Below are 26676 nucleotides of genomic sequence, written 5' to 3'. Positions count from 1 at the left end.
CTACAGATTGAATAGAAGGTAGATTTTAATAGATTATATGTATTCTGTGTGAAGATGTGAAACTACCGGAATCATTTTAGGAAAGTCTAGCGGAAATTCAACTCCTACTATTTTTTTTCAATGTATATCTTTTAATGTTTAGGATAAAGTTATTTCACCCCGAAGTTTGACTTTAATTAATGAATCTTTCCCCCGAACGCTACGTTGCAATAGTAAAAGTACCTAGGTTAGGTTTACAAGTTTGTTTAAAAAATATAGGTGTCATGATGTAGTAACTTCACTATTTAAATAATTGTTATCTGATTCAGATGAAATACCTACAACGTTGAACTGCGATAGCGTATGACGTGCATTTGTTCGGTTTTTAGATCCTTTGTCTTATAATCCTCGGTGGCATTTCTTTATACTTATTGAAAGGTTGCGTCATTTGTTTTAGCCTAATGGTATATTTTGATGATATGATTATCTTGACAAGGGTTCGGATTATCGGGGATTAATGGTAATCTTTGCTTTATAATAAAACCTTAGCAGGTCCAATTCTGTACATAGAAGATATTTTGTAAATTTTTGTTGGGCGTATTTTATATTCGATACTGAAGCTAAAATATTTTTTCCATTTTTTGTCTGTCTGTATGTCTGTCCGTGTTTTTTTTATTATTCGGGCATCACGCTGAAAGTACTGAATTAATTTAATTAATTGAAATAGAAATCTATCACGGCTAAGAAGGAATTAAAATTGAAAGAGTTGTAGTTGACAACTAAAAAAAAATGTGAGCCATCACGGGACACCTGGCAGATGTGAAACATCGACATTATTTTGTAAAAGTTACCAACACTATACACTACGGAGTATACACTATAGGTATCCGAGCTCAGTGTAGCGAGAGAGATGGCTTAATGCCGGATCGAGTGGGAGAAAATCGCACAGTCGATTACGCATGGCGACGCGTCGCCACACCGTACACACTACTGCATATAGACTGTATATATATATATATATATATACAGCTACGCGTCGCCACGGCATGCGTCGCCACGCCAGAAACGGTTTTACTTGCGGCTATAAATGTTTCACATCAAAACCACCATTCTATGTTGGCATTGATAACCGCGGAGCCTTACACTACGCATGGGCCGACGTATGTATGCACTTGGCCGGTTTTTTACTTTATTAATTAATTGCACAACTGTAGATGAAAGTCGATCTAGTATTGGGGTTTTCCCCAAGTACAGTAACCAAGGGACAATAATAAATCTGTACATATAATAATAAACCTCTCCAAAAATAATATAATAAAAGACTTTTACCTTCCGAAGAGTTGAAATGAGCTTTGACGTGACGTTTTTTAATTCGATGGAGCCGGCTGCACACTTTAAAAAAGATGACGTCATGCGTCATTCCCTCGCTCTAGGGCTGCCCACTTTTTCTACAAGAAATAAAGTATATTCTGGTCTATGAAGATTAGTAAACATTATTTTAGAAAAACGAACATTTTCTTTTGAAAAATGCAACCATTCCATCAGTATTTTCTAATGACGTTGTCACGTTCAACTATCGTCAGTAAACCGACTTTACAGACAACCGATTTTTTTTTAAATCTTGTGATGATGACAAATTGATTTTCGTTCTTAAGTCTTCGTGTATTTAAAGATAACTTACTTACTTTAAGATTGAGTCTAAATAGTGTCATTAAATGGTTACCTGCGTATGTACTTCATAATACCAGGCTTTACTTGCGGAAACCTTGCGTTTTTCGTGATATAAAATATAGTCTATGTTATTCACTAACAACAATTACGTAAATTAATATTATAATAACATTGAAAGCTCACTGATAATGAGTTTTCAATGTTGTGTTTACTTATTATATATTTATGTAAATAATATAGTTTTTACACATCCCGAACACACAACACGACATTGTAGACAATATTATTATTTGTTTAAATAAGTATCTATGGGACGTGTTCATTTACACGAACAGCAACTGCTACCTACGACTGCTGTTGACTGCAGTCGGCGACTGATGTTGACTGCCGTTGACTGCAGTCGACTGTCGTTGACTACAAACGGCGACTGCTGTCGATAGCTGCCGTGACGTCAGCGACTACAGTCATCCGCAGTTGCTGCTCGTGCAAATTAACCCTAAGCCACCTTTGTTGGCCTCGGTTTTGACACTAACATATCTAACAGTATAAAATTATCTAACAGTAATTAATTTGGTTTTTTTCTATATTTTCAGATAGATAGATGCAGTAGGCTATGGGTAATGGACGCGGGGAAAATAGGGGAGAACCAGGTGTGTCCACCGCAACTGTTGGCCTTCGACCTCAACAGCGACCGGCTGATATACCGACACGTCGTGAACGCTTCCAACTACATCGCTACCTCATTGTTCATCAATCCAGTAAGTATTCACGAATTTAAAGTTATTTAATTACTAAATAAGACAGAATCAAGACCGGGAGCCGCAGCAGAAAAAGCTGAAACTGGTAAGTGGCTCAAGTATGCCTCTCTGACAGAGAGTTACATATTTGTACCTTTTGCCGTGGAGACCCTTGGGCCATGGAGTCGCAGTGCCAAAAAATTTTACCGAATCATTTCACCGCGGCTAGTTGCCTCGACTGGTGAAGAGCTGGCTCATTTTTTGCGCAAAGGATCAGCCTGGCTGTCCAGCGCGGAAATGCAGCCAGTATTCTTGCCACCATTCCACGTGGGCATACAGTATCTTACAGTAGTATCGTTGTAAAAATGGTGTAACTTCTCCCGTTTTCCCAACATTTCCATTCACTGCTCTGCTCCTATTGATCGTAGCGTGATGAAAAGTATACTATAACCTGCCCAGGGGTATGAAGAATAATTGTTCCAAGTTTCGTTAAAATCCGTTGAGTAGTTTTTGTTTCTATAACGAACATAAAGACAGACAGACAAAAATTTTACTAATTTTTGGCAGCAATATCGATCACTAAACACCCCCTAATAGTTATTTTGGAAATATATTTCATTCCTCTAGACCTCTCTACAGATTTATTATAAGTATAGATAATACTTTAATAAAAGGAAAATTATACAATAAAATGTAATATAATCCATTATAAATTCTAAAAAAAACATGAAAAAAATTAAAAAAAAACATTTAATAGGACCGAGTTATCTTTAAAAAGTTAATCATAAAAGACAATAAATCGTACATCTATTTCAATAACAGTATCATGTACCTAATCATCGTTTAATTGTAAAATTACTACCTACAATAATTTATGTAAGCACTTTTCGTTCCAACAAATTGCATTCAATTAATGTCATGAATGTCATGAAAATTATCATTGTGAACAATAGTAATAATTGACCGATGAAAACAATTTAAATGGTTTCAATCGGACAATTATTTTTTTTTTGTCGAGGTAATACAACAACTAGGTAAATGAACGTGATAATGAGAAAGTCATGGTTATCCTGTTACGAGTAACAAGTTACTAACTAGGTACACTAGCCTGCCAACCTGCATAGTTCTACATCCTTTCTTCCATAAGAAGGGTAGTCTGTAGTGAGTTGTTAATGATAAAGGCTATGATGATGACGTTGATTAATTAACATTAATCGTCCTCTCAATCGCATTTTGACCTTGGTGGCCAATCTCATGGTAACACTAGCCGGTCTACGCAGGAATTGTATAAGTATGGTGATAATTTTTGACGTGATAACGTTTTATAATTCGACTAGCTGACGCCGCGGGGTTTCACCCGCGTGTTTCCTGTTCCCGTTGGGATACGGGAATAATATATAGCCTTCCTCGATAAATGGGCTATCTAACACTGAAATAATTTTTCAAATCGGACTAGTAGTTCCTGAGATTAGCGCGTTCAAACAAACTCTTCAGCTTTATAATATTAGTATATGAGTAGGTGAACACCGGTTCCACGCACGAAAAGTGTCAAGCCCCCCTAGAAAAGTGGCACGTCGATTCTCTCTCTACGATCGCTAACGCTTCGAAAACTAGAAAGATGTATGGGAATGTCATTTGGCTTGGCTGGTGGGAGGCTTCGGCCGAGGGTATTACCACCCTACCGACAAAGACGTACCGCGAAACGATTTAGCGTTCCGGTACGATGTCGTGTAGAAACCGAAAGGGGTGTGGATTCATCCTCCTCCTAACAAGTTAGCCCGCTGCCATCTTAGATTGCATCATCACTTACCATCAGGTGAGATTGTAGTCAAGGGCTAACTTGTAGAGAATAAAAAAAAAACAATTTGCTCACGATAGGTCACGAGATCAAAATCTGTCATTCCCATACATTTTTTAGTTTTCGAAGCGTTACCGATCGTAGAAAGAGATGTACTTGGCTAGGGGGAAGTTCTGTCACAGCTGAGCGTGCAAGCGAGAGCGCGGAAGATGTAATAAAGAGGCACGATCGAAAAAAAATGCTATTTTGTTTTTATTGTACAAAATAATGATAATTCAGCGATAATAATTCAATACAATTAAATCGCAATTTTTCATCAATGTTTTCTTATGACGTTATCACGTAAAATCACCTTCCGTAAACCGACTTTACAGACAACCAACTTTTTTATTATATTTCATAGTTGTACAATAGTTTAAAAGATTATATCGTGAAAACCATTCCATCCCCTATTTTCAAGATGGCGGCCGTGGCGCAAGTGTGGCGATCTCACAAACTTAATTTTTGCTTTCCACTTACCCCCCCTTTTTTGCAGGTGGTAGATGTACGAGGGGAAGACCCGAATGATTGTTCTGACACCTTCGTGTACGTTGCCGACGTGTCGGGCTTCGGCATGTTGATAGTGGACGTGATCAACGATCGATCCTGGAGAGCAACGCACAACCTCATGTACGCGTATCCCAATCGTGGTACTTTCACCATTGATGGTGAGTATTTTACAAATATTTATAACTAGCTGACTCCCGCGACTTCGTCCGCCCATAGACCTCTTTAATCCAGCTCTTACAATAGTAGTATCGCTGTAAAAATGGAGTAACTTCTCCCGTTTTCCCAACATTTCTCTTCACTGCTCTGCTCCTATTGATCGTAGCGTGACAGCAAACGTCAAATCGACTACTGCATTGAAAACGTCTTCAATCCGCCAATACCCTTAATAGTGTTGGATTTCTTGGTAGAGAATGAATATTATTTCGAAAGAATTAAAGTAAATTCGTAGATTTCCGCCAGGATACAATGACTGATCCTGGACTCCATACAATTTTGGACCAAACATTTTAAAGGTTTATTAATATTTTTTTTTGTTTTATTTTATAGGTGAGACCTTCGATCTAATGGACGGAATACTAGGTATGGCTCTATCGCCGTACAGTTACGGCCAAGATCGTTTCCTCTACTTCCACGCACTGGCTTCTACCGTAGAGAACGTTGTGCGCACCAGTGTTCTGAGAAATGATTCTCTCATTTCAAATTCGAATGTTAATCGCTATGCAATTAACGTAAGTACAAACTATGCTACTAATATTATCAAATGCCCGCGACTTCGTACGCCCTCAGACCTCCTTAACCCAGACCTGTTTCAAAATCCATTCTTTAGTCACTGCCGCCAGTTTCAGGCTTCCTCTTTAAATTGTAAATCGATTGGGAATCAAAATTCATTTATTTCAAGTAGGCTCAGTTTACAAGCACTTTTGACACGTCAGTTGACTATTTGTAAAGATTCTACCACCGTTTCGGAAGGCAGGTTCGGCTGAGAAGAAACCCTTCAAACAACAGTTCAACAGTTGCCCTTATAAAAAATCATACAGTATTATAATTTACAATTGATGACAACATTACAATTTTTTATGGTTTTACTACCTGTGTAATCGTGTAACGTAAATGTGTAACGTAATCTGGGAGAGAGCATACTTCCGGACATCATGCCAAGTAGCACGTAGACTCTCTTTCTACGGCCGCAAACGCTTCGAAAACTAGAAAAATGTGTGGGAATGAATTGATCTTGATCACGTGACCTGTCGATAGCAAATGTCGTGCCAATACATTTTTCTAGCCACTTGACTACGGGGGTTCCTAATCCCGCACAAAAGTATCTAAGGATACGACCAGTCGTAACGCTGTAACTTGAGTGGTCGAACTTATCTTTGTACGTTCAGCGGTTCTGCTATTAAGTACTTAATTCGATAGAATATTAAATTTTTTTCAAGAGCCTGTAGTCTAGAATGTTTATGTGTTTGTTGCAAAATGTGTATGTTTGTTTAAATGCTCCAATCTAGAACTACTACCTAGTCGAATTGTAAACAATATTTTTGTCTATGATACCCAAACGCTTAAGCTTAATTTAAAGGGGAGAGGGCGGGGTATGGGTATGAAAACTTGTTCTCCACGGGAAAAGTTGCGAAATAACTGTAGATACTATCAGTTAGTTATTTCCTTATTCGATTCTTCTATTACAAAAAACTGCCTATCATTAAAATAAATTCATTCAACCTTAAGTTGTTTTTTAATTGCAGAAAAAAATAAATGATTATTATGAAGAAGTAGAACTGTATTAGAATCATATTTTTTTTGTTTCTGTACAAACAAACAAACGTATTATTCAAATCAATTGAATTGATTGATGTTTGATTCTTTAGCGAGTATAACTGACACCAATCTCTTTTTAAATACCGATGAACTTTGCAATAATTTTGGAAAACCGACCTTACTTATTTCGGTTTTTGCTTATTTCTATGAGATTTTCAAATTATTTTCATATTATCAATATTTTTTTTTATTTTAACACGTTCGCTGCTGTACGAGGTCAATTGAGCTCTTTGACCTCGTACTACACCTCATAAAGTTTTAGTATGAGGTCAAAAAACCTCGTACCGCACCAGAGGAAAGTACCGAAATACCAGTGCCGCAGCGAACGTATTAAACCACCCCTAAATTAGAACAAACAAATGGAAAAAAATATTTGTAAATCGATTATAGGTAGGTACGTAGGGCTTTTTGAGTTTTAATGAAAAGGAAAAGGAAGAACAAAACTCAAATATACCAATAATAAAGAATTTTTAAAATAGTGTTTTGTGTTTTATTAACATAGTTAAAAAAATTTTATTTAGTCTCTTAATATTCCTGCAATCTGTCGTGTGACATTCAGCGGGATTTTAAGTATTTGAATTAAGGCGTGTTTGGTGCGAAATCCAGTGATTTGCCCAAATATAATAATGTAGTGTCTATTTCATGACATCTTGTGGTGCTCGGCCTCTTGAGCCTTTTAAAAGTTGTACCGGGTTTCTTCATCATTAGGTTCTTGCAAGTTGATTTAAATGTTTACGAATAGATAGGAGCGTGGATTTTCATCCTCCTCCTAATAAGTTAGCCCGCTTCCATCTTAGATTACATCATCACTTACCATCAGGTGAGATTGTAGTCAAGGGCTAACTTGTAAAGAATAAAAAAAAAATAAAAAAAAAATACGCTTTTAGTATGTTTCCATTGAGTGTGCAACTTTTGTCTTTGATGATCATTTTGATGATCATTTTGATGATCATTTGTGATCATTTTTGATGTACCTAGGAGCATTGGTAATCATGCGCAGCATTTTTGACTGATCTGATCGTGATCTGTGCCATCTGGGTGCATTGTATGGTATAACTTGTAGTTCGGGATTTTAAAGTAGCTCTTTTATGAAGTGGGTTTCCGATACTACGCCATTTGTTTCTAAATAAATAAATGAGAAGAAAACGAATATTTTATATTACAGGCGTTTCCCGAAGAGCGTCCGAACCAATCAGCAGCCGAAGCAATGGACAGCAACGGCATTTTGTACTTCGGACTGATGGAGCCGCCTGGCATCTTCTGCTGGAACTCCGCCACCGAGTACTCTCCCCGCAACTTCCACCAAATCTCTATTAACAAAGAAACTTTACAATTCGCAAGTGGAATGAAAATAGTCAAAAACCGCAAAGGGGAGGAAGAATTGTGGATCATGACTTGCAGCTTCCAAAGGGTGATGACTGGTTCTCTCAGTTCAGATAGAGTTAATTTTAGGATACACGCTGAGAAACTCCCAATTTTATTGAAAAAATCAGCATGCTCGATGCCTCCTAGCGAAAACTCAATAGGTTACCACGCTGAGCGTATTTCTCCGGACATTCCTTATTATCATTTTAGGTATGGCGCCGTATCTTATTTGTAGATGTACTGCGGTTAGATTTGTTGAGAGCTGTACTGTTTTATGTGGTATGCCTTGCCATATTATAGAAATAATTGTATTTTTTTTTTGTTATTGATACCTACATAAAATATTTCAGACCTTAATGGCAAGTTTTTTATTTAATCCCACAAATTACCTGTCATCAGTTCCACTTAAAATAATATAGGTTTTGACGGCCTCCACGCTGTGGTATGCGTGGTGGATTTACTTTACGGAGGTCCTGGCTTCGATGTCCGGCTGGGTCGATTGAGGCTTTCTTAATTGGTCCAGGTCTGACTGGTGGGAGGCATCGGTACAAAGATGTACCGTCAAGCTATTTAGCGTTCCGGTACGATGACGTGTAGAAACCGAAAGGGGTGTGGATTTTCATCCTCCTCCTACCAAGTTAGGCCGCTTCCATCTTAGATTGCATCATCACTTACCATCAGGTGAGATTGTAGTCAAGGGCTAAGTTGTAGAGAATAAAAAAAAGGTACCTACCTACCTATTTTTCACCGACATCAAAAAAAGGAGGAGGTTCTCAATTCGTCTGTATATTTTTTTCATCATCATCATTATCAACCCATATTCGGCTCACTGCTGAGCACGAGTCTCTTCTTAGAATGAGAGGGGCTGGCCTAATGCGAAAGACGCGTAGAGAATTAAGAAAATTTTCAGGTATGCAGGTTTCCTTACGATGTTTTCCTTCACCGTTTGAGACACGTGATATATAATTTCTAAAAATGCACATAACTGGAAAGTTGGAGGTGCATGCCGCGGACCGGATTCGAATCGACGTCCTCCGGAATCGGAGGCAGAGGTCATATCCACTGGACTATCACGGCTCTTCCATGCTGACCATGCTTATGGCATGTAAACGTAAATATCAATTGGTAGTTTGTGTGACTTTGCAGTAACATATGGAGTAGGCGCCGCATTTTCGTTTAGGTATTTTACTACATTACTGTATTTTGCTCAAAATAAGGCCCAACAATGATATTTGTAAAACCTTGTATGTTTTAACCAATAAATATTTGTATTTGTAATAAATAAATGGTAGAAAATATAGCAGAATATAATACTAAATAACTAGCGGATGCTCGCGACTTCGTCCACCCTTTGACTTCTTTAATCTAGCCCTTACAGTAGTATCGCTGTAAAAATGGAGTAACTTCTCCCGTTTTCCCAACATTTCCCTTCACTGCTCTGCTCCTATTGATCTTAGCGTGATGAAAAGTACACTATGAGTTTTGTTTAAATCCGTTGAGTAGTTTTTGTTTCTACAACGAACGTACAGACAGACAGACGAAAATTTCACTGATTGCATTTTTGGCATCAGTACGGATCACTGATCAGCCCCTGATAGTTATTTTGGAAATATATTTCATGTACAGAATTGATCTCTCTACAGATCTATACTAATATTATAAAGCTGAAGAATTTGTTTGTTTGTTTGTTTGATTGAACACGCTAATCTCAGGAACTACTAGTCCGATTTGAAAAATTCTTTCAGTGTTAGATAGCCCATTTATCGAGGAAGGCTATATTTTATCCCTGTATTCCTACGGGAACGGGAACCACGCGGCATCTACTAGTTTATTAAAAGTATAGATTTATGACAGCTTATGTTACCCAGACCTATTTTGTACCTTTTTATTAAATCAAAGAAAAATAAATTAAATAACAATAATAAAAATAAATTATTTAATATAATAATAATTATTATTATTATTAACTAAACAAGAACGTCGTATTGGAATGCTTGATCTGTTTCTAAAAGCGCTCGAACGTACACCACCAGCGAGCCCAGAGCCATGGCCGATGTCAAGGAGTTGCACGAACCTCCTTCGGTTGTCGCTGCCTTCTTCACACGATACTGCTCCTACAAGTATTAAAACATCATCATTAACAACCCATATTTGACTCACTGTTGAGCACGAGCCTCATCTCAGAATGAGTGCCTTAGTCCACCACGCTGTCCAATGAGGATTGGCAGACTTCACACACGTAGAGAATTAATAAAGTTTTTCAGGTTTCCTAACGATGTTTCCGCACGAGGCTGTTAATAGTATTAGTATAGTTAATAAAACTCTTATTAGTATACTTAATAAAAATTTTATTGAATGTCGGTCTGTGACTATGTTTTCTCAAGTGCTCATATTTAATTATGTACAAGATACCAAAACAAACGAGTATTTTAAAATAATATTATGAGTTTCTAGGTAAACTTCCTTTCCAGAAAGACTACGTATAATCCAGTAAGGTATGACCGTAATGTCTATTATTAGATCATGTTGAATAACCTTTAAAGGTGCTGGTATTATTGAAAGGACTGGCTTATTAACTAAACATGCCGGGTTAATTCATGCAAATCACAATGGCAAATCTCGTAAAAGCTTTAGCATTTCGCAGAATCTGATAATACCTACCTAACTTGTAGATTGCATGACATCTGGCTATAAATGTCATTTAGGTATAGGGCGCTTTCGTGGACGTAAGTTTTTACACGCTTTGTATTAGCTTCACTTGTAACTATATAGGTAAGCAAATCTTGAAATCTTAATTAGATCCATTTCCCGGTCTTCGATTAGGATGAAATTTTGCACACGCTCTGAGTTCTGACGACAATATATGACTAGCTAAGAAACGTCATTACAAACCCAATATGGCGGCCTCTACAAGATGGTGGTTTGAAATCCACTCCCATGATATGGATATCAAATGAAATGGTTTGCTGTCAGGAATACGAAAAAAGCAGTCACGTGGCTTAAATTCAATATATTTTGTAATTTTTAATGCGTGCTAAAAGCGTGTTTTTTAGTTTTTTAAACAATTTAAAGTTATTTATTGTAGTACCTACTTTTACTTGTAAATTATGAGAGTGAAATGCAATCACATTAGACTAGCGAAACTCAAAAGTGTTTTGCGTATCTTTATTAGTATTGGAATTATATTCGTAGGTAAGTGTATAATAACTCGACTTCAATCGGCTTTAATTCATCGTTAATTAAAAACTGTGATAAGCCGCGATGTTGTTATGGACCTTGTAGTGTTTGTGTATACTAAATAGATACCTACAATACTACCTACACTATCTCATGTACATTGGTAGTGGGGGCAATGGGATAGTCTATCAAAGATTACAATGTGTTATTGGAAATACAGTCTATCACCGGCGCTTGACTGGGGAGGTCGCGTGCGGTCTGCCTGCCATACCAGTGTAGAAATGAGCCAGAGATTAGCTTATCTTATAGTAAGGACGAAGGTCCTTACAGACCTGTTTTCAATTTCTTGCTTGTTTGTTTGTTTTGTGAATATTGTTTTGGCTTGACATATTGATTTGGCTTCCTTCTTACTATTTGATAGTGTCTAAATTAGAACTGTGAATGTAGATTTTAATATTATTATTCATAATTCATAATTATTATGAATATATATTTATATTCATAATTCCTACCTCTCTTTCTTTAGGCGGCGCCGATATGGGTCCTACAAATCCAGTAAGCCGTAGAAATGGTTGCCGGTCATCCGCATAACATCCTTTGGGTTCTTGCCACGAAATGATCTTGTTCATCCAGCGTGGCTTTATAAATTCTCCATATCCTTGAGAAGCGCAAAACAGTACTGCAAATACAAAACGAGAATTTAATCTCTCTGCTGCTTCGTCGTTATCACACATATTCGGCTCACTGCTGAGCTCGAGTCTCCTCTCAGAATGAGAGGGATAGTCCACTACGCTGGCCCAATGCGGATTGGCAGACTTCACACACGCAGAGAATTAAGAAAACTCTCTGCTATGCAGGTTTCTTCACGATGTTTTCCTTCATCGTTTAAGACACGTGATATTTAATTTATTAAAATGCACATAACTGAAAAGTTGGAGGTGCATGCCATCACATTAAATAATAAAGTTACATACTTTGTTGCATAAATAGTGTTCTGGTGCCAGCTGGGTGATCCCAAGCCTCTAACGATTTCGTTTCTTTATAAACCTGTATACAAAGCTTGTAAATTAGGGCCGAGAGATCCACTCCTTCCATGCAGTCAAAGAGACGAGCTAAAACCATTGCTCGGACGCGGCTGGTTTGTTGGAAAGCCAGGCCAGATCCTTGTATCAATTGTGCTTGACATTCTGATGTTATCTCGCAGCTTCCATCGGTTTGAGTAGTTTGCGCCTCCATAGCTGATATAAGAATTTGCATCATACATGCGTCTGTAACATAAATATGAATAATTAAAAAAATAACAAACGCACTAGTTGTCGCTACAATTTGTGAAAGTTCCACTTGATTTCTCCAAGATGCCATCATCAGACATGAAAAAAATGGGACTACCCTGGAAGAAAACCCTTCTAAACAAAAACAAATTAAAATCGGTCCACAAATGACGGAAATATCGCTGGACATACATAAAAAACATACATATAGAGCCGAACGTAGAACCTCCTTTTTTTTTGGAAGTCGGTTAAAAAATACAAAAAATTGCACAAGTTCTTCATAATTATTATAATGTCAAGGTAATTAATTTTTTTTAAATATTTCATAGTTATTGTAGTCCACTTCAATCAACGCCCCGTTGCGGTCAATTGTTGGAACTAGAAAACGGCCTTGAGTCGATTAATCAATAATCGTGTCAGGGCGTATGGAAGCACAATGAAATGTACTATTACCCAATAGAAAAGAATAGTTGGTCAAAAAAACTGACGCAAGACTCGTAGGCACCCTGAATGTTAATCCATAAGATGACAAAACTACCAACAGTTAGGCTTAGTAGCTATTACCTAGATAAATTCCTTTAGTAGATCTGACATAACACCAACCGTTAGGTATTTTATAAGTGTGTAGTGAGCAGTGGACTATGTGGATACGTAAGTACAATAGTGTTAAACGTTAAAGGGACCATCGTACCATCGTACCTTTATTACCAGTTTGCAATGATTGTTAGAAGAAAAAAAAAAGTAGATAGGTTACTTGGTGGTTAGAAACCACATTCGATGTTTACAACTAGCACACAATTTTCAATTTTGCAGCGTTGTCAACGGCGCGATGACAGTGCGGCGACTCACCTGGCGTATTCACTATTTTGGTCTTTATTATCAACGGATTAAAATAAACATCAAAATGTCATCTACTGATGATATCCACCAGTAAGCACGGAATGACATTTGTTACATAGAGTCTGAGTTTCGTAATGTCAACTAGCAAACGTCAAAGAGAGTGGATTAGCCTGCAGGTTTGCTAATCAGCATAATTTGAGGTCCGCGTATAACCTATCTATCTCCTTTTTATTCTAACATCTTTGGTAGTTTGTGACAAAACTACCGCCACCACAGAAAACATATGCCGCCACGTTTATTTCTGGTGCCAAACAGAATTACCATGATAGGTCTGGAGAGTGTGGCATTTTTTATCACAACGTGTAATTTCTGTATGGTTCCTTATCTGGGAGATTTGGAGAATCAAACGCTCTCAACTAAGGGCGAGAAACGACTATCTAAGGGAGTCTTCTCTGAGACTCTAATTTCGATTTAGAGGGCTCGAAAGGCTTGCAAGCCAGAGTTTTACAGTTCTTATGCCCTTGAAGCCGTAATCGTAAATATTTTTGAATTTAACACTCTCGACATTGATAATTTACATCTTTGTACCATATGCTTACCTGCCGCTTTTCGGGTTGGCATTTTTGTTCTCGCCTCTTGGACGTATTGTTCGAAGGCGAATCGGAAAGGTTTCTGAGTTCCCATCGTGCCAATCGTTAGTGGCTCTAGCATTGTTGCAAGAACGTCTAAATTTTCAAATATTGCTTTTGCAACTGCAATAAAAAGTGTAAATTTTAGTATTACCGAATCATGGCCAAAGTTCAACACATGCTTCTACTATAGGTAAGTAGGGAAACGCATATATACTATATATACTCTAATATATGGTACTTTAGAGGAGTTACCGTGATGGTTTTAGGAGCAGATTTCGAAGGTGCAGATCTTCACTCGTCTAAGTATAAAGCGTAATAATATTATTTATTTGCTTCAGAATCGTATGAGAATCATTTCCTCAATTGCCCAGTCACTTAGCTTCATGGAAAAACTTTCGAAAAATACTATTTAACTCTATGGCTCTCTAGCGAAGAGTTGGCACAGAGCAAAATTTACCTACGGTAGGAGCATAAGCTTCTATAAAATCACTTAGGGTTTGACCATAGGCTTTTACACTAATAAGGTCGTGATAGGTTTTTAATAAGGAAGACTATGTATCTAATGGTCGTATAGAAAAGTATTGTTATGTGATCTATGAAGTGACACTGCAATTATCTGTAGCAATAGAAAAACCTCTTAGCAGTGTAAAAAACGGCATCGTTCGTATCATTACGGAAACTGTCCACCGTGACTCACAAGAGGAAAGGGGATATAAAACTTTCGAATGATTTACTACTATCAGTACAGTTAATCGCTATTTGTAAATAAATAAACACGTAACAATAACAAAAGATAAGATTGTAGGTGTAAATGTAATTTGCAGGAACAGGGAGAGTTAGTAAAATGAAACCTCTGTTTTATAATCTATACTAATATTATAAAGCTGAAGAGTTTGTTTGATTGATTGAACGCGCTAATCTCAGGAACTACCTACTGGTCCGATTTGAAAAATTCTTTCAGTGTTAGATAGCCCATTTATCGGGGAAGGCTTAGGCTTACATTACATTTTATCACCGTATTCTTACGGGAACGGGAACCACGTGGGTGAAACCGCGCGGCGTCTACTAGTAAGTAGATAAAATTAAAATGTTTAGATTAACAAGTTGAAATTTCGGAAACCCCCGACAACGACTTTCATTTCGGGAATTCTTTCCATCTTTTAAAAATTACATATCTTAGAATTGGCTTATCTTCATCATCGTTATAGCGAACCATCGAAAACGATTTTCGATTTTGTCAGCTTTCATACAAAAAGCCATCATAATTGGTCTATTAATTTAGAAGACTGACTTTATTGTAACTTTTAACTACATTGCGTCTTACGTTTAATAAACTCTGGAGAGTACCTTAAAAATAAATCACTGCGTAAAGTTTCCACTCTTGACATTCTAGATACAAGATATATGAGTACGTCAGTGACTTTGTCTCTTTAATTTGTGATACAGCACGTCATGTCTATTGCAGTGATATCAAGATATTTATGGTCCAGTCCTTAAATAACGATGATTATTCATTTCCTTGCAAGATTATAATCTAACTATCTGGACAGGAAAGTAACTGGATCGTGCACTTAGTGCCTATAGAAGTTATGAAAGCATCGCCCAAATGCTCAGATTCAAGCTTCGTTACATGTCTTTCCATACAAACCATTTACGTAATGATAGTAAACGGATATGCTAATAGAACCTATACTAATAGCATTAACAACTGAGTCTTAGGGCCATAAATCATTTCTCTATATCTATCTCGCTTGCACTTATGGGTCTTATGGAGCCGTCTAGTGAAGGGTGTAACAATGAAAGACATATTATCGATAAGTAAAGTTTATTATCGTATCTTGTTCACAAAATTAAAAAAATTAACAATATTTGATTTAATATAATACATATTTCATATTATATAATTATTAACTAAATAAAATTAATCTTCATCTGAGTCTTCATCATCAGAATCTTCGTCTTCTGCCAAATTTATTATATATTAGTATCCATAGTGCGCAACGAGTAACACATGAATGTATTTATTTAATTGCAGTAAACACATTTATAGCAAAAAAAATACGCAATGCAATTACATTAGAAACCGACCAATCAGAATCGTCCAAATCATTATTGACTCATCATTAGCACGTGCGCAGGTAGCCGTTTATCGATAATTAGGGTGCGCAGGTAGGCGCGCTGCACATTCCTATCTTTTTTGACTTTTATGACCGGACGACTCAGATGATAATGCGCATACTATAGTCACGTTTGTTTCTGGTCTCTATTTTTTATCGACGATGTCTTGATTTTTAATTAAATGAGAAAAAAATTAACAGTAGATGGTCTTGTTTATTAAGTTAATAACTTCTTAAGAAAATACAGAACCCCTAATAAAAAGTCTAAAGTCACGAAATAAAATTCAAATGCAGTTTAGAATTCTTTGGATCTTTTGCATGGTCCCAAGTTATAGCAAATAGGTATACCATCAACTTTAGTGTTACTCAATACTCGATAAGGACTGCCAGTACAGTCGTCGTCATCAACCCATATTCGGCTCACTGCTGAGCTCGAGTCTCCTCTCAGAATGAGAGGGGTTAGGGCAATAGTCCACCACGCTGGCCCAATGCGGATTGGCAGACTTCACACACGCAGAGAATTAAGATAATTCTCTGGTATGTAGGTTTCCTCACGATGTTTTCCTTCACCGATTGAGACACGTGATATTTAATTTCTTAAAATGCACACAACTGAAAAGTTGGAGGTGCATGCCCCGGACCGGATTCGAACCCACACCCTCCGGAATCAGAGACAGAGGTCATATCCACTGGGCTATCACGGCTCTTACTGGGCTATCACTATCACTGGGCTATCACTGGGCTATCACGGCTATCTTCGGCTTGCCAGTACAGACCAGGAGTAAAATATTCGCTATATTGTTTGAACTAATTCCAAAGTCGTGAACGTACTATTCCTACAATACGTAACAGTTATCGCTTGGTCATGTACCTATTAAAGATCTACATAACTATAATACTAGCTGAACCGGGAACTTCGTACCATTTAAAATGTCTACACAAAATTGCAATACTTTTTCCTAAAAATAGGAGGAGAATTTTATTTTACAACTATGACAATTAAACAAATACATTCAAATTAGTCGATCTATCATTTTTTGGAAACAAATGAACAGAATTTCAATTTAAGATCAAGCAGGAAACTATATAACTATAAGATGTAATCGATAGACTAGAATCGATAGACTGCTGAATTTACAGAAAATCCTGTGATTTTAAATCGGTCCTGTGTAATGTCTTCCTTTTATTTTGTGTAAAAATCTTATATCATGCTCTACATTTTCGCACCACTAATGGTGAATAGAAGAGTATAAAAATACGAGAATATCCAGCATGGTTTTACCATTTGATTTTCAATCTTCAACATTTATTGTAAAAAAAATGTAATTCAAATCGGGACCTACTTGTAAATTATTATTTAGATCATAACAAATACAATAGTTTCGAACGATTTTTATTATTACTTTTAGAGGTGATCTAGAAGCTAAAAGAACAAGGTCTTCTACAAAATAAACATACTTACCGTATTCATAATCTTTACTGCGATACACAAGAGTTTCGAAATTCGTGCTGTTTTGAATCCGATCCATTCTCCTCGTTAGGTTCTGCAAATTTTCCTTCAACTTCGCTGGCACTGATTTGTCCAATTCATTGATTGTATACTCGAGTTGACCTGCAAATGTTACAGTTTTTAGATGTGGATATATAAGGAAAATGAATACCCAATCGATTTTTGCACCATATTTTGATTTTCTGATTTTTTTTACCCCAGACGCAAAAGGGTGTTTTAAGTTTGACGTGTCTGTCTATCTATGGCACCTTAGCTCCCGAAAAAAAGGAGCGATTCCAATGTAGTTTTTTTTGTGTCAAAGGTGGCTCACGGGCGAGTGTTCTAAGATATATTTGATGAAAATCGGTTGAGCCGTTTAAAAGTTGTGGGTTGAAAGTGGGAAGAACAACCGAATATCTGCCAATATACTCAAGTGGGGTCTCAAATGAAAGCGCAGTGAAAGAGAATATTGATGTCTTGGTCGAGAGTATAATTAATAATTTCATGACATTAGGGGGCTTTTCAATTATTTTTAAAACCCTATTTTTGATCTATCTATCTTTATACTTGTTTCCATAGAATCTTTCGTTTTTTAACCGACTTTCAAAAAGGAGGAGGTTCTACGTTCGGCTGTATGTATGTTTTTTTTTTTTTTTGGTATTAGTACTATAAGTGTTTTTGTGCATTCCAATTTTACTGCGATTTCAACTGATGTTTTAAGTTCCGATGATGAGATGGATGATGGGCTTACTTGGAAGAAATTACAAGTTTATTCTACCCGTATTTGATGGTTATCCACTCGGCATCATGCCTTTACGCTAAATGGCTTGGCGGTTCGTCTGCAATAATAGGCTTATGCTTCCCACCAGGCCAGTCCAGAAATACCAGGGCCTAGCTAAGAATCGAATTCCTGGTCTTTCTGTTGAGAGCCAACTCCGACAAATACCTCATCAAAACCAAAATACCACGATGATTAAACGAATTACATTTTCCATCATATTCAACTTAGTATAACTTTAGATTGCGGATTCACCTACCTCTGGCCATTCTCACAGCGATATGCCACTCTGGATCTTTCGATGGCCTTTTCTCATAGTACTCCAGCAGTTTGTCTAGAGTAAGAGAGATTCTGTACACTTTCGGAACATTGTATATGAAATCTTGCGTATCGAAGTAAGGGTATATGGCGAGAGTGGTTCCTAACAGTGAAACCAACAAGGCGATGTATTTGCCATACATTTTGCGCAGTACTAGCTCTTTATGGAGTGAAAATAAAGCTGTGCCGCCTTAGGCCACACGGTAGCAGTTGATTGGGTGTATCGCACGATAACTATTTTTATACACGTAGTATTTTACTAATTGGACTGACTAACACAAATAGTAGGTAATGGATAGGTTAATTTTTAGTAAGAAACAAAAATAATATTTTAAATATTTGGGTTAATTAACAAAAATAATAATTATTTTTGTTAATTATTGTATTAACAAGAACAATTTAATAAATGTTTTCTTCATAATAAGCAATTTATTACATTTAATCTATTCTATACTTATAATAAATCTGTAGAATGGTCAATTCTGTACATGAAATTTCCAAAATAACTATCAGGGGGTGATTAGTGATCGATACTGATGTCAAAAATGCAATCAGTAAAATTTTTGTCTGTCTGTCTGTATGTTCGTTATAGAAACAAAAAACTACTCGACGGATAATAATTAAACTTGGTACAATTGTTGTATATACTCCTGGGCAGGTTATAGTATACTTTTCATCACGCTACGGTCAATAGGAGCAGAGCAGTGAAGGGAAATGTTGGGAAAACGGGAGAAGTTACTCCATTTTACAGCGATACTACTGTAAGGGCTGGATTAAAGAGGTCTAAGGACGGACGAAGTCGCAGACATCCACTAGTAAATAATAATTAATGTATGCACGAGTAGGTAGGTAAACCATTCGAAGTATAGGTACAGCTTTCTAGCTGGGAGTAGGGTGTACATTCTATGTCTAGGGCTTCATTGTCTGTTATGTAACTTTGTGTTTTGTAATGAAGGTAGTCTTATTCTAGTGATTATTCAAAGTTGAAACTTCCTGCTTAGTTAAGGAGAAGGAAGCTTGCTTAATTGTCTTGTAAATCTTACTTGGAATTTAAAACGGTCTGCTATCCTATTAAACGCGAAAACGTAAACGCGTAAGTTTGTATGGATGTTTGTTTGGACGTTATTAAATATACATAATACCCTGCATTAACACATAAGCTAAGCATAAGCATAAGATTGTTGATTGTTGATTTTGACGGTATGAATGTTTGTTACTCTTTCACTCCTCGATTACAGAACCCAAATAACTGAAATTTAAAACAAAGACACATTATACCTTGGATCAACACATAGGCTACTTTTTAGGAAGGTAAGTCGCATAGGTCTCATGTTAGTACCTCTGGTGCTTGATTTTATCGATCACTATTTTTGACGACCTCCGTGGCAGTGGTATGCGCGGTGTATTTACAGGACGGAGGCCCTGGGTTCGATCCCCGGCTGCGCCGATTGAGATAAATAATAAATAATAAATATACTTAAACAATACACATCACTATCTAGCCCCAAAATAAGCATACAGAGTACCTTGTGTTATGGGTGCTAAGATAGTTGATATTATAATATTAATATACAATTATATACTACATATAAATACTTATATAACGTATAAATACACACAGACACTGGAAAACACCCATGCTCATCATACAAATATTTTCCAGTTGTGGGAATCGAACCCACGGCCGTGGATACAGAAAGCAGGGTCACTACACACTGCGCCACACGGCCGTCTAAAGATTGACAAAGACAAAAATTTTACTGATTTCATTTTTGGCATCAGTATCGATCACTAATCACCCCCTGATAGTTATTTTGGAAATATATTTCATGTACAGAACTGACCTCACTATAGATTTATTATAAGTATAGACTAGCGACCCGCCGCGGCTTCGCACGGGTGCCATGCTGATACTAAATACACTACAGAAAATCTGTGAACGTTGTATATATAAACACAGTAGCCCGCTCCGGTTTCGCACCGGTATCACATTAATATTATAAAGGCTAAAGTTTGTGTGAAGTGTGTGTGTGTATGTTTGTTCCTCCTTTACACTGCGGCTACAGAAGCGATTTGACGGAAAGGATCCAAAATTGTATGGAGCCCAGGATCAGTCATTGTACCCTAGCGGAAATAAAAGAAGATATTTTTTTCAACTATTTTTTTTTGTTATACATATCTACGAATGAACTTGGGTTTTTATTTTATTTATTTCTTTTTATTTAGTTAAGTTTTTTTACTTTAATAAATTTTAATAAAATCCTTGTATTTTTTTAAATGTTAATGATACGGGGTACAAGAGTGAACCTGAAATGGACCATCTCCTTTTTAATAGAAATATATTTCACTCTGGATTAACACCTAGACTTTTCATCCTGGAAACATCCATGGTTCCCGTAGGATTTGTGAAAAACTGAAATCCACAAGGACGAAGTCGCAGGCGTCTGCTAGTATTATTATAAATTCAATAAGGATTACTCATTGTAAAGTATAAATTTTACCTACTCCAGAAGTAAATCAATAATACTGTAAGCACAAAGATGGTCAGAATACCTTTTACTTCCTTAGAAAGCAAAATGTCAATACAATTTATAGATGTGTTACGTGATTATTTGTATAAAACATTAGTCACTGGCTTTAATTTATGGACCATACAAAGAGTTGCGAATAACAGAGGCAAATGTTATTAAATCAGTATTACTAAATTAAAGGGACTGAAACCTTTGAAGGATATATTTAAAAGTAGGATATAAACGAGGATGCAATATAACTGTGAGAGATCTTCAAAAACAAAAACTCTATTTTAAGAGTTGCACTCTTCTCCAGACTAACCGAGATAGCCCAATGGATATGACCTCTGCCTCCGATTCTGGAGGGTGTAGGTTCGAATCCTGTCCGGGGCATGCACCTCCAACTTTTCAGTTGTGTGCATTTTAGAAATTAAATATCACGTATCTCAAACGGTGAAAGAAAACATCGTGAGGAAACCTGCACATCAGAGAATTTTCTTAATGCTCTGTGTGTGTGAAGTCTCCCAATCCGCATTGGGCCAGTGTGGTGGACTACTGGCCTAACCCCTCTCATCCTGAGAGGAGACTCGAGATCAGCAGTGAGCAGAATATGGGTTGATAATGATGATGATGATGACTCTCCTCCAGCATTTGTATTGTATGTATTTTCCACAATCCAGAGTATTTACTTCCAGTTTCCATCCACAGAATATAGAAAACGCTAACTTAGCTATCACATATTATTATTTTCTTGTTTCCAGTGGCAGTTTTATAAGTTTGCCGCCAGTAGGCTGTTTAATCTTTGCCGCTTCTGCTGGACCTCTAAAATTCGATAATCATGTTAATTTCAATTTATTTTGTCAATAGAATTGCATTTTGTGCTCTATCCACATCAGTATTTTGTCAATTTTCATTAAAGTTTCGTTATTTTTTCAAGATTCGTTTTCTCAATGTACCTATTCTATATGCATATGTGTAGATAATGATATTCTTCTTTATTTTTTTTATTCTTTACAAGTTAGCCCTTGACTGCATCTCACCTGATGGTAAGAGATGATGCAGTCTAAGATGGAAGCGGACTAACTTGTTGGGAGGTGGATGAAAATCCACACCCCTTTCGGTTTCTACACGGCATCGTACCGGAACGCTAAATCGCTTGGCGGCACGTCTTTGCCGGTAGGGTTGTAACTAGCCACGGCCGAAGCCTCCCATCAGCCAGACCTGGACCAATTAAGAAAACCTCAATCTGCCCAGTGGGGAATCGAACCAAGACCTCCGTCTTGTAAATCATACAAATTGACAGGACGGAGGCCGTCAAAGATTTCATTATATTGATTGATTAATGCTACATTTTTATCCCTCGGCGGGACCATCATTAACATGACCTAGCTCTAAAGCCGACGTTGTAATTACGATCTAATGTTACGAAAGGAATCGTGCTATGTTAATAAGAATTTGGGTTTGCACGATTTACATTCTCCCAATTTGATAGTAACACTATCCATTGTCCTTACATACATAGATAAGTATTATTATATATTCTGTGCTTATAAATTTAGATAATACGCTTTAATTGCTTCATTGGTCTATTCATCAGAATCAGTCAAAGATTTTATACTATCTCTACTTCTATGTATACTTTTATACTAATATATAAAGCTTTGTTTGTTTGTTTGTTTGATTGAACGCGCTAATCTCAAAAACTACTGGTCCGATTTGAAAAATTATTTCAGTATTAGATAGCCCATTTATCGAGGAAGACTATAGAAAAATTTGTAAAATCCGAAAAAAAATATAACTTGGTTACCTTAGGGATTTTTGGAAAACTATTCATATTAGTTTTAGATAATTAAGTGGTGTATCTACCATTTCCATTTTATCTATTAATTACGGGACACCCTGTATAATGTAAGTAAACACAAAATTTTGCATGTGTATCAATGTAGTAGCTAAATTGTGCGAGTGATGCAATAATTAACGGGACAGATAGGTTCTTTTATGATATACAGGATTGATGTAGGTATATTGATGTCCCGTAATTTGGGATTTTTACAAAATTTAAAAAATCCGATAAATAAAGCATAACTTAGTCACCCTAGGGATTCTTTTAAAACTTTCAAATTAGGTTTAGATTTATTAATTGTTTTAATTTTTTTTTTAAAAGAATTTTTGCCATACTTTTTATAATAATATGACCAATATTCCCATTCCCCTCCAACTAGTCGGGAAAGACTGTGCTAAGAGTGGGTACGACAATAGACCAACGGGACGGGGACATCCCGATTACGAGACATCCTGTATACTCGTAGATGATCGTAACCGAAATCTAACACGTCCCTAGATACTTTAATTTAGTATTTACTAGTATTTAGTATTTACCTATGTATTTTTTGTGATTAGAGTTCAAAACAAAATTGTAACCAATTGTGGTAGTTTTCCTCAAATTCAAGTGTGATAATTACTAGTAATTAGGTAGGTATGATTATTGATTACGCATGGCTGTTTAATAATTGCTAGGTGTTCTATTACATTTATCGCTTTACATCTTTTATATAATCTGTAATAGGTAAACTGTGCTTATTATGTAAATCCAGATTACTAGATAGGTAGGCTTTTAGACATTTTCTCTACAAAAAAACTGCCTTGACACTTTAACAATTAATTAAAAATCTAATCAAAAAGTATAATAGTAATTTATGCAAGTAGTTATGTAATAATGTTGTACCTAGATAATGTTATTGTTTTATAATAAGAAGATAGTACAAGTAAAGCAGAAAGTTGTAGGTAGGTATAATATATTTTTGATTCAAAGTTTTCTCTTAATCAATTTATTTATAATTATCATACTACAAATAATGAGCCGCGATAGCCCAGTGGATATGACCTCTGCCTTTGATTCAGAGGGCGTAGGTTTGAATCCGGTCCGGGGCATGTACCTCAAACGGTGAAGGAAAATCATCGTGAGAAAAAAATTATGACGTCATGCGTCGTTCTTCTGATCTATGAAGAGTACACAGTTAGAGTTAAACAGTATTTTAGAAAAACGAACATTTTCTTTTGAAAAAAAAATACATCAGTATTTCCTTATGACATTGTCACTTTCAACTATCGTCAATAAACCGACTTTACAGACAACCGATTTTTTATCACAGAAGGACCGCTCAATTTTGGAAAAAGAAAGGATGCCGGAAATATATTCCATGTCGAAGCAGTGGGCAAGAAACTAGGAAATGTTTTTTACACGTGGGTAACTCGTAGAATGTCAATTACGTAAGGGTATTAAACTTTTGCAGTGTCTCTAGATTCCATGACGAAAAAACCTGCCAAGTGCGTGACTCTGTAAGCCCACGCGCAGCGTAGGGTTCTGTAGCTATTTGACAGTATATTCGTTGATTAAAAATCCTCCTCTAAGAAAATAAATATATCACACAACTAGCTGACGCCGCACGGTTTTACCCGCGTGGTTCCCGTTCCCGTAGGAATACGGGGATAATTTAGCCAATAGCTTTCGATAAATGGGTTATCTAACACTAAAAGAATTATTCAAATCGGACCAGTAGTTCCTGAGATTAGCGCGTTCAATCAAACAAACAAACAAACTCTTCAGCTTTACGGCAAATGCTGAGCTTTACACCCTTTCTTTTTTAAGGATTACAGACAGACATGCTGTCTTTAGGAAGGGATACTGTTTGTAACTTTTATATTTGAATATTTTTTTTTCTTTCTTTCTTTTCTACTTTATAATATTAGTATAGACTATACTTTTTAAAACATACCGTGACAGACTTAACACGATGTGCTTATTAATTTTGTAGTTAAGAAATTCCTACTGCCGCCTTTAGTCTGTATAATTATTAGTCATAACAACTAAATAGTCTATCAATTTTATTTATTGTATGTTTTATTAAATTAAATGTTACATGAATACCAAAGTTATTTAAAAAAATCGATTGTCTGTAAAGTCGGTTTACTGACGATAGATAAACGTGACAACGTCATAAGAAAATACTGATGGAATGGTTGCATTTTTCAAAAGAAAATGTTCGTTTTTCTTTTAAAATATTGTTTAATAATCTTCATAGACCAGACTAAACTTTATTTCTTGTAAAAAAAGTTGGCAACCCTAGAGCGAGGGAACGACGCATGACGTCACCTTTTTTCGAGTTTTCGAGCTCAATCGAATTATAAGACGTTGTCAAGTCAATATGCCATTTACGAGTTATATCACAGTCAAGGTGGACGTATAAAGGGAAATCATCATCATCATCATCATCATATCAGCCGATGGACGTCCACTGCAGGACATAGGCCTTTTGTAGGGACTTCCAAACATCACGATACTGAGCCGCCTGCATCCAGCGAATCCCTGCGACTCGCTTGATGTCGTCAGTCCACCTGGTGGGGGGTCGGCCAACACTGCGCTTACTAGTGCGGGGTCGCCATTCCAGCACTTTGGGACCCCAACGTCCATCGGCTCTTCGAACTATGTGCCCCGCCCATTGCCACTTCAGCTTCGCAACTCGTTGAGCTATGTCGGTGACTTTGGTTCTTCTGCGGATCTCCTCATTTCTGATTCGATCACGCAGAGATACTCCTAACATAGCTCGTTCCATCGCCCGCTGTGTGACTCCGAGCCTTCTTATGAGGCCCATAGTTAACGACCAAGTCTCGGAACCATAGGTCATCACTGGCAACACGCACTGTTCGAAGACTTTTGTCTTCAGGCACTGAGGAATTTCGGACGAAAAGATGTCGCGAAGCTTCCCGAATGCAGCCCAGCCGAGTTGGATTCGACGGTTCACCTCTTTCTCGAAATTGGACCTACCTAACTGGATCATATGTCCTAGGTATATGTATTCGTCTACAATTTCGAGTGCAGCAATAAAGGGAAATACTATGAGTATTTTTCACTGCGGTACCCTATTGTGACGATTGAACAAGAACAGAAACATTGATGCAATCATTAAAAGATGAAGACGTTTCCTGCATTATTAAACACAAACTTCCAATGCAACTAGAGATACCAAAGTACCTACTTCATTTTTGATGTGAAACATCTATAGCCGCATGTTATACGGATTTCTGGCGTGGCGACGCATGCAGTGGCGACGCGTCGCCACGCTATATGATGGTATATGTATATATACCATCATATAGTCTCTATGCAGTAGTGTGTACGGTGTGGCGACGCGTCGCCATGCGCTATTTTATTTTATCATTCCTATAACAATCTGTTCTTTTCTGCATATTACTTTTACAAAATAATGTCGATGTTTCACATCTGCCAGGCGACCCGTGACGGCTCACATTTTTTTTATTTGTAAAAAATGACGTTAAAAGCTTTGTGTAACAAATCAATTACGTTTAAATATACCCTAAGAGAAAACTTATTGCTTAAACTTTCTATCTATCTACACTATATTTTAAAAAGGTTTTGTAGGGGTAATCTCTGGATCTACCGGACCGATTTTGAAAATACTTTTACAACAAGAAAGCCACGTTATTTGTTAGTGTCATAGGCTATATTTTATTCCCGTATTCTCACGGGAACGGGAACTACACGGGTGAATCCGCGGGACGCGTCGGCTAATTGAAGTGTAACGTTCTAAATTCAGGTGTCATTGAACCTG

At 36.8% G+C, this 26676-nt stretch overlaps 2 protein-coding genes across 4 annotated transcripts in view; one reads left to right on the top strand and one right to left on the bottom strand.

The window, feature by feature from the left end:
* The window catches only part of LOC112057182 (protein yellow), a 35177-nt gene extending 26906 nt beyond the window's left edge, over positions 1 to 8271 (top strand). For all 3 annotated transcript variants that reach the window (XM_052884179.1, XM_052884180.1, XM_052884178.1), the window contains exons 4-7: positions 2244 to 2408; positions 4721 to 4892; positions 5281 to 5462; positions 7715 to 8271. In XM_052884179.1, coding sequence (XP_052740139.1) covers positions 2244 to 2408; positions 4721 to 4892; positions 5281 to 5462; positions 7715 to 8149 — 954 coding nt within the window. In that variant the 3' untranslated portion in view covers positions 8150 to 8271. The remainder of the gene's footprint in view (positions 1 to 2243; positions 2409 to 4720; positions 4893 to 5280; positions 5463 to 7714) is intronic.
* Positions 8272 to 9881: 1610 nt separating this feature from the next.
* Positions 9882 to 18788, bottom strand: LOC112056317 (uncharacterized). The gene is made up of 6 exons (XM_024096730.2): positions 18478 to 18788; positions 17414 to 17563; positions 13802 to 13954; positions 12066 to 12359; positions 11604 to 11770; positions 9882 to 10028 (listed from the first exon to the last, which is right to left on the bottom strand). Exons 1-6 carry the CDS (start codon positions 18677 to 18679, stop codon positions 9882 to 9884), a joined length of 1113 nt encoding a protein of 370 aa, XP_023952498.2. The 5' UTR covers positions 18680 to 18788.
* Between the last annotated feature and the right edge of the window lie 7888 nt (positions 18789 to 26676).

This window comes from Bicyclus anynana, chromosome 11 (assembly GCF_947172395.1).
Source record: "Bicyclus anynana chromosome 11, ilBicAnyn1.1, whole genome shotgun sequence".
Classification (NCBI taxonomy): domain Eukaryota; kingdom Metazoa; phylum Arthropoda; class Insecta; order Lepidoptera; family Nymphalidae; genus Bicyclus; species Bicyclus anynana.
The sequence above is the reverse complement of the archived record's forward strand: the minus strand, read 5'-3'. Positions and strand labels throughout refer to the sequence as shown.